At 38.8% G+C, this 14,228-nt stretch overlaps 1 protein-coding gene across 1 annotated transcript in view; it reads left to right on the top strand.

Annotated features, from left to right (window-relative positions):
* LOC121876186 (extensin-like) overlaps window positions 1-7,715 on the top strand; it is a gene marked incomplete at its 5' end in the record, with an annotated part of 11,638 nt that extends 3,923 nt beyond the window's left edge. Inside the window, one exon of the mRNA XM_042381152.1 lies at window positions 7,704-7,715. Coding sequence (XP_042237086.1) covers window positions 7,704-7,715 — 12 coding nt within the window. The remainder of the gene's footprint in view (window positions 1-7,703) is intronic.
* Window positions 7,716-14,228: the final 6,513 nt, after the last annotated feature.

Here is a 14,228-nt window from a genome sequence, read left to right as displayed (position 1 = left end):
CTCATCAATCAACATCCTGTCAACAAAATTCTTTCGTCTAGGTCCCCTGTAGTAGAGAATACCCCTACAGTAATATCCCCAGCTTAGTGTCTACATATCTGTTTATAACATGGTTAGGGTTGTCTAGGATGTACTGTACTCTGTGAGATATTTAGGCCTCACGGAGCTCGGCTGGTAGGTGACCGAGCGATGTCATAGGCCCCTGTCTCATCAACAGAACGTATTATATAAATGGGTCAATACATCTGATATTATATTCAGATTCACCACCCTGTAACTTTCCACTGTCTATGAGTAAGACATGAGATTGACACGTGAGCGGGCAACTTACCCAAGAGGGCGAGACCCATAGCTCAGCATATCTGTAAGCATGCACTGTGATGCCCCTAAGCTTCAGTAGCTCACGTCAACTCATATCGAAAGGACGTGACCAAACGTTTATCATACATAAACGCCGTCCCTTTCTCATTCACTCCTAGACAGTGAGACTTACGGTTGATATACACTCGGGAATTATATATACAACCTTTTATAATAAAACAAAGGAACTACCGTTTGGGTTTCGTTACTTAAAACCCAAATATAAATATGTGTGAACGGACTGGTTAATTGGACAAGCAGCCGATTCAGTTGGAGGGGTTGGAGGGGAGAGTCAGATTTTACGCAGATGGCGAAGTTTATGATCCACAGGAAGATGATTGGACTGGAATATCTTCTATGGTGATTCCACGGTATGATTTTGGATTATGCGCTCATGGAGGTTACCTCTATGCCTTCGGTGGTTGGACGGGATCGGTCATCGAAAAAAGTATTGAAAGATATGACCCTATTGCAGATGAGTGGAGATTATTAGAGTCAAATATGCCAGAAGCTAGATCCAAGTAAGTACAATAACAATTTTCAAATTGGATTTACTGACTGATAGTGTGAACTACTGTAATGAGAGAAAATGTAGCAGTGGCCTGTACCTTTTTTTTTTATTTTTTTATTTTTTTTTTATTTTTACAGAATGGGTATAGTAGAATATCAAGGTCTTATTTACATTGTTAGTGGATATATGGACTCTTACAACCCCTTTCATGATCTTCTCTCATACAATCCTGTAACTGGGTAGTGGAGAGAGCTAGCAGCACTGCGTGGTCTATCTCGCCACCACTACACGATGGGTGTTGCAGTTTTGAATAACTTTTTGTATTTAGTGGGTGGTATTCTTACTGAAGGGGAAAAATCAATGGAAAGATATTCTTTTGAACAGGTAATATTATTTACCAGTGCATGCTTATTATTATAATACAATACAATTTGAATTACAGTAGTGAAAAGGGAGTAAAAATTGTATAACTCCCTTCTTTTCTCCATACAATACAATTTGAATTACAAATATGGAAGAATTTTTGTACTGTAGTGAAAAAAGGGAGTAAATATTGTATAACCTCCCTTCTTTTCCTTTCCACAGAACAAATGTTTAAGTGTTCATCAATGAATTTTGGTCGAAGTATCCCAGCAGTTGTTGCCACAAATTCTCTGTTATATGTCATAGGCGGTAACCGTAAAAATTAACTCCTTGAACTGGTAAGAAAGGAAGAATGGAAATGGAAGAATGAAATGAATGAATTATATTACAATCCAAAGTTTTAACCTCTAACTTTTTTTTGTTTTTTTTTAGGTATCTGTCGCTAATGTGGAGTATTTCGACCCTAAGAATAATGAGTGGATGAACTGTACATCACTCCCCGAGGGTCGGTCTAATGCTAGAGCAGTCTTAATTTGACTCCCTTCGACATCCCCAATCAAGAAACCTTCCTTCAAGACTGACATTGTCTCCACATTTAATCCATTTAAAATAAAAAAGCTTGCTTCCTATCTTTTTAACTTACCTAACATGAAATTTGAAAGTATCCTTATGGATCACTTATGGATCAATGGTACCATTGTTTAATTTTGCATTTTGCTGAATAAAGAGCTGACCCAGGCTGCCTAACCGGCCAGGATGAGTATGTGTAAACAAACCCAATGGTACAAGCTTCTTACCAAAAAAAAAAAAAAATAAGAGTCAATGGTACCATTGTTTAATTTTGTTGAGTTGATCAAACAGAGCTAAATATTATTACTTTTTTGTCGGATGCTCAGAAATGATGGGGAGGGAGTAGTGTAACCCAATTGTACAAATAATTTTTTATTTTTATTTTTTTTATTTTTACAAAATAAAATCCACATTACAGTCTGCCGAAAGAGTACATGTAATCCATCTTTTTCTTCCTCCTTGGGTTCTAGGCGATAGATATACTTCGGACGGTTCCTCCTCTTCTCACACTACTCCCCTTCCTCCTCTTCTTCTTTCACTACATCAGGAAAATCTACATCATCCTTCTCCTCCTCTTCCTCTTTAAGTTCTAATTTAATCTCTTTAGGTTGTAGCCTATTTACTTAGAACAGAGATAGATCATCGAACTCGCATTTGTCCCATTCCTCCTCTTCTTTCACTACATCAGGAAAATCTACATCGAAAACTAATTTATCCTCCTCCAATACTCCATCATCAGGTAGCTTACAATTATCGTCTTCGTCGTTGTAATCCTCCTCCTTGTTGGTATTCTTCTTCTCGTCGTCCTCATCCTCTGGTGGTGGTGGTGGTGGTGGTGGTGGGGATATGTGTTTTTTTCTGTGTTTAACCAGGCTATTCGGCCAATAATATTTTTTAGTACAGAATTCACATTCAAAAGATTTATTTGAGCTGTGACGCAACTGGTGATAGCGAAGGCTTCTTGTACTACTTAAAATCTTGCCACATACGTTACAGCGAAACTTGCGTGTGGATATAATGTGTTCTTTTTTATGGCGAATCAAGCCATTCCGCCAATAAAATTTCTTGGGACACAACTCACATTTAAAAATTTTCTTTGAGCTGCTGTGACGCAACTGGTGATAGCGAAGGTTGCTTGTATTACTTAAAATCTTGCCACATACGTTACAGCGAAACTTTGCTTCTTTTTCTTGTGTGTGTGTTTTTCTGTGTTTATTGAGGGTAGTCCGCTCGTAATGGTTGCGATTCAGGGCTTGTTCGAGAAACTTGCTTTTCTTGTCGTTGTCGAGATAAATCTTCTGCAGTAACCTCGATCTCGTCAATTCGTCCATAATATTAGCAAATTGATAACAGCAGCAGCGGCGGCGGGAAGAGAAAGAAGGCAAAGGCAGGTAGACTTTTTTTTACCAGCCAGAAGGTACCGTGGTAGTTTATATTTGTGTTTGTTTTTGTTAACAACCATCAACACAGAAGCCGGGCCCAGGCTACCGACCGATACCCTCGAGAGCGAAGTACAGACTAAGTAGAGGACGGAAACACCAACACCAACACACTGCATACGAGGGAGGTTAACTGGCAATTTGGGCATTCTAGTTGCCTCACTTAACTTACCAAGGATAAAGACTAGTCTATTAAAAAATGTGTGTGTGTGTGTGAAGACTTTTATTCATATGAATAATGAATGTACCCCTTTTCTTCTCCTTGGGTTCGAGGCGATTTTCTTCGGACAGGGGAACATCGAACTCGTATTCGTCCCATTCCTTCTCCTCTTCCACTACATCAGGAAAATATACCTCTTCCTCCTCCTTTTTCGGTTGTAATTTAATCTCTTTAGGTTGTACATCATCGAAAACTAATTTATCCTCCTCCTTCTCCTTCTTCATTGGTTGTGGTTTACTCTCAGGCAAGTCTACTCTATCATCAGGTAGCTTACAATTGTCGTCGTTGTTATCCTCCTCCTCGTTGGCAATACTCTTCTTCTCTGGTGGTGGTGGTGGTGAAATGTGTGTTTTTTTATGCCGAACCAGGCTACTTAGCCAATAATATTTCTCGTTACATAGCTCACATTTAAAAGTTTTTTCTCCGCTATGACGCAAATGGTGATAGCGAAGGCTTCTTGTACTACTTAAAATCTTGCCACATACGTTACAGCGAAACTTGCGTGTGGATATAATGTGTTCTCTTTTGTGGCGAACCAAGCCATTCTGCCAATAAAATTTCTTGTCGCAGAACTCACATTCAAAAGTTTTCTTTGAGCCGCTGTACTGGTGGTGATAACTCAACTGGTGATAGCGAAGACTTCCCGTACTACCTAAAATCTTACCACATACGTTACAGCAAAACTTTGCTTCCTGTGTGTGTGTTTTTCTATGGTTTTTCAGGGCAGACGGTCCATAGTATCTCTTCTCACAAAACTTACATTTAAAAGTTTTCTCTACGTTGTGGGTCAACCGATGTGCGCGAAGGCTGGTTTCATTACATAAAATCCTGCCACATATGTAACAACGAAATTTTGCCACCTCCTGTTTGTGTGTTTTTTTCTTTGGTTGTGATTCAGGGCTGGAACTGGACATGTTGAGTCTTTTTTGTCGTTAATCTTCTGCAGTAACCTCGTCAATCTCGTCGATCTCGTCAAACTAGCCAGTGGGTATTTGCCCAGGTTACCGATACCCTCGAGGCGAAGTACAGGCACAGACTAAGTAGATTCTGCCTAGACCTTTTTTAAAGACGGACGGAGTATAAATTCACTATGGCGCAACGTTGTAGGTAGCAGTAACATTGTAGTAGACGCATAGAAGGTGATAGACAGCCCCTCAGATAGCTCTCATAACGAAAACTGGATATTAATTCCAATATAGCAGTACAGTACAAGAGTTAACAGACGGTCCTCAGGCAGCATCTGTTAAAATTATTATATACACACTGCATACGAGGGAAATTAACTGGCAACTTGAGCAACTTGAGCATTCCAATTACCACGCTTAACTTACCAAGGATAAAGAATAGTCTATTTCTTATTTTAAAAGTATTTTAATTTTAATTTTAATATTTGACGGACGACAATATACAGTCAGCAGCCTAACTTCAGACTCCAAAGCCATTAAAACCATTCTTTGCCAACCAAATCATAACTTCTATTTTTTTCATTTTTTATATTTTCTATTTCTTCTTTTGATTCTCCTTCTCCTCCTCTTCATAATTATCTTCTTCCTCCTCCTCTTCTTCCTCCTCCTCTTCTTCCTCTTCGTAATTATCTTCTATTTTCTTCTCTGCAGCATCTATCTCCTTCCCTTCATTATTCTCCTTCCTCTCATCTATCTCCATCTTCGTTGTTGTCGTCTTCAATTTCTATTTCTTCACGGAAAAAACCACCACAAACACTATTCAGTTCTGAAAATTGGCTCTACCAAAACAAAATAGGAGGACGGAAAGCATCAGCACCACCACACAACAAAAATTTTTTTTTAAAATTATTGGGGGATAGTTTGATCCAAACCATCAGCACCTCGTTCTTAATAAGACCTTCTTGGCTAGGGGAAATTAACGACTGCTGTCGAAGATGCAATAAAAAAAGTATTTTTTTTACATTTTACAAAGGCAGCTTATTATTATCCCTCCTCCCTTCCTTACCCAGTGCAATGCGACAAGCCAGCCACAAAATAATAGTTGTATTTTGTTATTAAAAGTTAGTATATGGGTACATTTTTATGGGTACATTTTTATTGTTTTTTCATAGTTTATACTGTTACCAGTACTTTTATACATTTCTGTTAGTGATTAAATAGTAAATAAAAAATATAGTATAGATTCCATTCCTCCTTTCATCAGGAAACCCTCGATTTTAGGCGATTTACATTATAACTCGCGTTTTCATACTCAAATTTTTAAAAACACGTTGTTGGGGTTGTGTGGAGGAGAAGTTCAGAATAAATGACTGCTGCCAAATATGGTGGGTGTCTTGTACTTCCTCTTCCTCTTTGAGTTGAGTTGTAGCAGATTTAATTCAGACAGGGGTACATCATCGAACTCGTATTCCTCCTCCACATCAAGATTATCTATTTCTCCTTAAGTTTATGTTGTAGTTTAATTTCATCTTCCTCCTTCTCCTCTTCCTGTTGTGGTTTACCCTCACTCCTCGTTGGCATTCTCCTTGCGTCCTCGTCCTCTGGTAATGGTGGTTGGGATATGTATGTTCTAGTGCAACCCAGGCTGTGTCGATCCAGGTTATTCTGCCAATAAAAATTAGCGTTTACATCTAAATAACCCATTGTGACGCAACTAGTGATGAAGGTTGCTTGTATTACTTAAAATCTTCGCCGCCACATACGTTACAACTGTTACCAGAGGACACAAGGAGCTGACTGCTACTGGCTGTAGAGAAAGGATCTTTAAGTAGTACAAAGCAGCCTTCGCTATCATCAGTTGCATCATAGCTCAAAAGAAATCTTTTACCAATGTAATATTTCTATATTATTGGGCGGGCTAGAAAAATATTAGGGTAGTAATAAAAAAAAAAAAAAAAAAAAATCACGAGTCAGGCTAGTCCGCCAAAGAAACACAAATACTCGAACTGGCTTTTTTTTTCTTTTTTTTTTTTCTTTTCTTTGTTGTGTAGCTCTTTCATAGGGTAGCAGTAACATTGTAGTGGACGTTGCCACGCTTAACTTACCAAGGATAAAGAATAGTCTATTTCTTATTTTAAGGAAGTGTTTTAATTTTAATATACAGTCTTATCTTCTCCCTCCTTGTTAATAGTTATGTTATACCGCCTCTATAGTAGAATGGAGGAATATGCCGGTCCAATATAACTTTTTTTTTTTCTTTACTTCTTCAATAATAATTCTCCTTCTCCCCCTCTTTATAAGTATCTTCTTCCTCCTTCTCCTCCTCTTCATAATTATCTTACTATTTTCATCTCTGCATCTATCTCCTTCCCTTCTTCATTATTCTCCTTCCCTTCATAATTATCTTCTATTTTCATCTCTTCGTTGTTGTCTTCTTCAATTTCTATTTTTCTCTCGAAGCCGAAGCAGAAGCAGATGAGAAATTTAGTTTAGTAGCAGGAAAAACACTACTACAAACACTCCTCCTATTAGTTTTCTGTTTAGATTTCTCAATAATAGCTTTCTCGGCATTCTGCATTGTTATTGTTGAGAGAGAGAGCATTAGCTGAGGGTGTTGCACTCAGGCTTATTTGTTAAACCACTCCTAATATATACGCTCTAAAGTGATGAGTCATATCCTGTATCTATCAGCTACTGAAGGAAGTTACTAAAATGTGTTTTTTAAATAGTTATTATTTATAAATTTTAGGATTCTTTTCTTAAAAGAATTAAAACTTAACCTATAAATGATCTTGTGTTGTTGGTGGCGGTTGTTGTTGTTGTTGTTGTGGTTGTTGTTGTTGTTGTGGTTGTTGTTGTGGTTGTTGTTGTGTTGCGGTTGCGGTTGTTGGTGTGGTGGTGGTTGTGGATACATCATATCATTATAATACAGATAGGGATGACATTGAAAATTAGATGAAGATGATGAACTATGAGGATAAGGTATAGGAGGAAGGAAAGGTGGTGGTGGTGGTGGTGGGGGGGGAGGAGGATACTGATACAATGATTGGGCTGTAGTCATAAATGGTTGTGGTTGCGAAGTTTGTAATGGTGGTTGAGGTTGATTGTTATTTTGTAAAGTGTACCAGCGATAATATGACAAATAGTTATTATTTTCATCTAGTGTTTTTCTTTGTATATTGAATAAATTACGAAATCCATCATCAAGAGTATCTTGGAGTTTATTATTTTTATCAGTACTTTCCTGACACTTTTTTTTCGTCTGACTCGTCATTATAATTTTTAATATAGTCTTGTATAATTTTTTTTAATTTGGGTATCTTTTATATCCTCAGTTAAATCCATAGTTGGACGTAAAGGAAATCGCGGCAAACTTTTAATTAAATCTGCTAACTGTTTTATAACAAGACTCAAGTTATCTAAATTTATAGTGTTTAAATTATCAACATCAATTTGGGGTAATCTTATGGGAGGTTCTATAACGTTAGTATAAAAATCTTCTAAATTTATCGGATTTATTGTTTGTTCCTCTCCTATTTTTTGAAAATGAAAAACTTGATCCATTTTTATAATGTATTTTTTTTTTAAGGAAAAACTGCCAACGCCGAGATTTAATGTGCAAAGTCCCAAATTCTGTTGAAAGTGTTATATATACACCATTTGTGAGTGACGCACCACCTACTTTTTTCGAAAAAAATTTGCTATTTAGACATACTTTTCTATTGATTTAGCGAAAAAGAAAAGAATAAGGTTGAATAATGTAAAAAAAGGTTTTAACACCATAATCCAATATATTACATATCCATTCATAAACAATTTTTGGTTTTTTATGTTAAACACCCATAATATTGCCGATTAATACTTAATTGTGCAAACTTTATTAAAATGGTCATCCATGTTGCGTTTTTGTGTTAAATGGCAATTTGGCTGCCGACTAAGCCTTAGTGGGTAGTTTTCACTATATAACACGCGGACTTTGAACATATAATCAACGACCTCACCAGCAAGGAATCGAACCCTCGACCTACTGGGTGTGACTAGGGAACGCTTACCGGCTAGGCCACAAGGACACTAAAAGCAGTTCTAGACTCGGTTATATTTCACACAAAGCCTGTTCATCGAGCTGATGGCGCCGTGAACCTCATTGGGAAACTGCCCGTGCCTCTTATGTGGTGTCGCGTGTTATATGGACTAAAAATGAAGTATATATATGTACCTCGCGTTTCATACCAGCTGGATTCGGTAAAATGCTACTGACACCACATAAGAGGCACGGGAGAAAATAAGAGAAAGTTGAAAACCCGAAGTTTAGGTAAACATTTGCAAATTTTTACATTAAGACTTACTTACAAATCAAAGGCTACGTGAACACCTGGCCAGTCGAGCTACAGTTCAGGTGATGCCAAGGACTGCGGTGGTCGAACCTCCTTCCAGATATTATGGTTATAAGCATCTTGTGTGCACTTAAGTTAACGTCCTACATTCATGGACACCTAGATATTCCTCTCTACTACTTTTAACTTAAATTTCATCGTTTACATTTTCTGGCTCGAGAGTTCCTTAGGGTCAATTTAAAGAGACTTCCCTCGGGTCTGGCAGATGACCACTATATCCTATCAAGTTGTAATAGGAAGATGCCTAGGCTCCTGCGAACCAATTCCTACCATGCTCGTAGCGGCACATTGGGCACAGCTGCTTTTGTTGACAGAACAGCACCATCAGACCGAGGGGGAACAAGAAGATGGCGGCAAAGATACCGAGTCTTGTGAACACCCAGCGGAGGTTACCACGCTGTGGAGGACACCAGCCATGAACACTTTTTCCCATCCATGGAGTTACTATATAAAATATAGCAATTAATATATAACTTAAGAGTTATCAGAGAAGCTTGGAAAAATAATTAACATTTAGTTGCATTCAAAAGTTCAAGCTGCCATTAAGATTCAATATTATATCTCAACTTTCAAAGGCTTTGGCAAATAAAGTAATGCAAGCTAGCTTAGTAATGGCCAAAATAGAATCCGTAAAGTTTTTTTTTAATAAACTTTAAATTCAGAATCTAAATATTTATTTGTAATGAAGTATATATTGCCAGCATTATTTAACCTGTCCTCGTCCTCCTTCCTCAATGCAACCACGTTGCCTCAGTAACAAGGACCGACGTACCAACCCTTTTAGACAAATTTCAGGCTAACCCTCAGAGCAGTATTGAATAAAGAGACTTGACACTCAAAGCCAAGATTAAATTTTGTACAACAAAATTTCTCCACACGATTAAGAACTTTTCTGCGTTAGTTTCTTCCACTACTAGAACATAAATTTCTAAAAAATGGAGCCAGGTTTCTCACCCTGCAATTAGGACAATTCCCCCGCTGCTTTTGCCGCTGTTGCTGGCGACAAGCGAAGTGGGTGATGGGGCCTCCCACACACCTAGTGTGACCTAACAATGGCTGCACCGTCACATTGACAATCCTTCGAGATATCACTGCAGAAAATAGAGAGTAAGAGTTTACTCTAAATTAGGGGTTATAAGTCGAAATTATACTGTATCACATTTAAGAAATTCCGAAACGTGAAAAGTTCAGGAAGGTATGTTGAATGAATAAGTCGCTTGAATTAACAAAATTCAAGGCTTCTGTTTACGTCAATATTTAACATTCAAGTGAAATGTTACATTACAAGTCAGTTTATGCCTTTAAAGTGGATATTAAGCTTCGACTTACCGCACAGTCGCCCCGAGGTCCTGCGATCAGCACTTCCGGACGCCATGCGACTAGCCACAACTGGAATACCAAGTTAACTTTAGAAAACTTTGGTGAACAGTGTTATTCTAACTGACATTATGCGCTTAAAGCCCTAGTTGAAGTGCATTAATACATTATAACATTTGTGTTTTTTATCTAGTTTATGAATTGACATGAAGTACAATACGTGCTTTAAAAGACCTGTACTCGGCAGCGATTTTTAATGGTAGTTTGTGAACCTTTGGCGTAGAACCTAAGGAATAATATTTTGTTGAAATAAATAAATAATTAGAATAGTAACAAGTCCACCCACCGCCAGTCAACAAAAATAAACAAATCTTAAACCATGAACCTTCATGCCCAAAACTACAAAATAAGTTTATACCAATCTTTGAGAACTGCTAAAACTTTAATAACGAAGGATTTTAATGTTATTTTCAGGTTGGTTTGGTTTCATTATGTAGCGTAAAATAATCGCCGACTAGAATTTAAACAATAAATCACCATAAGATAAGACACCCCAGCTTATTTCACGAGCTAAATCACCCTTATGCTAACCTAACCTAAATCCCCATGGTAGTGTTAGGACAACCGGTGTGTTTAATCGCGTGAAATAAACAGGGGTACCAAATCTTCAGGTGATCTAACAGAATTGGGTAATCTTTATGGAAAAAACAATCCCTAGTATAGATTTTGTTTCCTTACTAAGCCGGAAGAGCTATAGTACACTAATTAAAACTATCACATTAAGATTATCCTCTCCAGCTTATTTCACGAACACCCTAACACGATCTAGAAGAGTTAGGTTAGATTACTGCTCAGGTGACTATCTCCTGAATTACACTGTGGTGCCTAATCATCAAGTGATCCAATTGTAATAACCGGAGATTCAGGAAAAAATTAAATAATTCCGTAGTTGGCGTGCATGGAAAGGACTATGGAAAATAGGTTTTAATAGCGTATTTCCTGGAGTTTCAAACGAATTTTACCTTCATTTCCGTTGGGAATGCGTCATAAGAGATAACCCCCCCCCCCACCCTCCCAATTACCAACAATTAAGTGGGCATAGCTTTTAGGTAGTACAAACATAACGAAATCGAACTAGAGGATCAGAAGGACCTTAGCAGATGGAGGAGGAGCTTGACGTTAGAAACAGCCTGAATTACACCTTGGACACCAACTGAACCTACGAAGAACACCAGGAGACATAAAGAATGTCGATGGCTGCGGCGTCGCTCTTCAAAAACGATTTAAATTACAGTGGAATTATTACACGCCATTCTCCCAACAAGTAAACTTCACAGAGTGACGCCATCTTGCAACTAGGCAGTTCAAATTCCACATCTTGTTCATGCTCACGAGTATCTCGTGACTTCCAAACTACCACGGATTGGCCGAGTAAGAAGTAAACAATGTATTTCCTCGCGATCTTGTACTTTGTTTGAAGTAAAATAGAAGTTAAAATAACTTTAAAACAAAAAATTTCCGATGATAACGCAACAGACACGAGTAAAGTCCTACTTTTTTCCTTTGGCTCTATATCCATGTACAAGAATTCATATCGTGTCCTGTGTATGGCAACTACAGAATATTAACGAAAATGTTTGTCATAAACTACTTTAATTTAAAAACTCTCAGATTAAACTGAAATTACACAATCACTTCCAACTTACCTTGCTGTACTCTGATCATAGCTACAAATAAGCTTCGAGAAGCATCTCTGCGTCAGAAAAGAGAAGTTGTATCTACACCGCAAATAGAGCGTGTGTGGATAGTGCACTGCAGGCGTCCTCGCCAGGGCTACTGTTTATCCGTACCTTGCTTTTCCGTATGTCCTGATTGGTTACCTTCATGCACTGTGATTGGTTACCGTTTGACGTCACACAACCATTTTCTTTTTGTCAATACAGAAAATGTAATACCATACACAGTAAACTAATAAAAAATTACAGTTTACTTTAGTATTAATTTCTCTTATAGTTTAAGATAGAAATGATTAATGTATATTTCTTAAGTGCGAAACTGTCATATATATTAGGGTGTGTCATTCGGAGGCGAATTTTTTTTTTTTTTTAGTTTGAAAAATCGGCCCATGGTATTAATGATGTAGTTCTATGTGCAGAATCATATGATATCTTCAGATTTGAACAGTTTTCATTTTTTGCTAGGTAAATTTTAACTTGAAATCTTATGAAAATTCAGTATTCCCACCCTTTTACCAACACCACTAAATAGCTTATTTAAAGTAAAGTAAATGTATCAGGTTAATTTATTAGGATGAAAATGATCCAGAATAGTGAAACGAATGATCTTGACACATTTATTAAATTTAATATTCCTTTATAAAACAAAATCATCAAATACGAAAACCGGTTTTGCTACTACGACCCGGTGTTGCTGCACACCATAGAGAACATGTCTTTCTTGCTTCTGTTTCTACTCATCACCTCCCTGCTGACCACCTGAGCTCGGATGTAGCCTTCCCTCCTCTCCTGGCTGTACACATGACTGCTGGCCTCGCTCACTTGCTGTACACCACGCTCTATACTCTGGGTGTGCGAGGGCCAGGCAGGGACATGCATGGGGTTGTCCAGGAAAGTTCTGACTTGAACATTGGTGAGGCTGCAGGGTAAGAGGGGGCTCACTGCCAGCCTGATGTTATCCAGATAAGTGAGATCAGTGAGGGTCTTGGCACCTAGATTGATCTCAGGAGTCTTCTTGACCCTGAAGGACAAGTCACCAACTGATTCGTCATGCCCAGATCCTCATAAGTCTCATATCCAAGATCTTTTGACTGCCACTCTTCTCTCCTCCTCATCCTTACTGCAGAGCATTGTCTGCAGAACTGCCTCGGGATGAGCATACCAGGAAGATCTCCTCACAGTCTGCTCCACAATCTGAGCAACCTTCCTTGGCTGACTCCTCAGGAGCTCAAGCTGGAAGAGAACATGCCTCGGACCTTCGGAGAACGATGACTTGACCTTGGTGTTGAACCAATTTGACAAGTAGACACTCACGATGAATTGGACAATAAGTCTCAGGTTGTGAAGCTGGTTCCCTTTCAGTTTATGATGAGCGACCCAAATTCTGCAGAACCTGAGAGCCGTTGTGAGCCACCTAGAATGTGAGACTGGACCCATTTGCAGGTGTAAGCAAGTCTATCAGGCATGACCCCAGTTTTGATGGCACTGTAAAATCATGTAACCATAGTACTGGTCAGTACTCAGGCTGTCAATGACAGTATGTGCAAGCTCAACGAGTGGAGGGCCAACTGTGATTTTTCAAAGCTCGGATTTATTTCTAACTCAGTGGCAGAGTCCAGCATCTTGCCAAGATGACCAGACCATCTGTTGTTTGAAAGAGTCTTGCCATCCAGCTCCTGGATCAGATGTCTGAGTGGCAACTCGTTGGTGTGGAGGTCACAAACAATCCAGACCAGCTTCCTCCCAATCTTCCGCTCTATCCACTGTATGACCCCCCCCCCTTGCCACCCTGTGTTCATGTTGGTGCTGTCCCCTCCATTGGCCTGCAGGGTCTGGTCTACGTTCCTCTCTCTGAGCCAGTTCACAATGTTATCTGCCACTATCTCAGCTGGTTTCCTGATGTCATCTTTCTCTGGAGTGAAATGCCACAAATACTTCCCTCCTGGTTCACTGCAGCAGGAGTAGTGTTCCTCCTTCACCATGGCAGGGAACAACTTGTCAGATTCTCCAACTTTCATGAACACTTTAGTGTCATCCCTTCTCCCATCAAAGAACAAACAATTGATTCCATTTTCTCTTATCCCCTTATCAAACTCCTCTTCTAGGTTACTGACAAGTTTCTCCTGAGCTCTCCTTACTTTGTTATGATATATCACCAGGTGAACATCATCAGGTGTTATCAAACCACCGTCAATCCAGGCAGCTGTTGCTATCTCTGCAGTTTCTCTGAGACCAGTGTGGTGTCGCATGCTGGCCATAGCTATGCTCGGGATATCTTTCCTATTTCGAATCTTATGCCTGGAAGGTTTGGGATCATTATTTTCCGGGTTAGGGACAAAGTCACCATTCTCCTGGTCAGCACTCGGATCAGCCATGGGGAAGTCATTAAACTCTGAATCAGCTTGACTCCAAT

This window comes from Homarus americanus, unplaced genomic scaffold (assembly GCF_018991925.1).
Source record: "Homarus americanus isolate GMGI-L3 unplaced genomic scaffold, GMGI_Hamer_2.0 scaffold33468, whole genome shotgun sequence".
Lineage (NCBI taxonomy): Eukaryota > Metazoa > Arthropoda > Malacostraca > Decapoda > Nephropidae > Homarus > Homarus americanus.
This window is presented reverse-complemented; position numbering and strand designations above follow the sequence as displayed.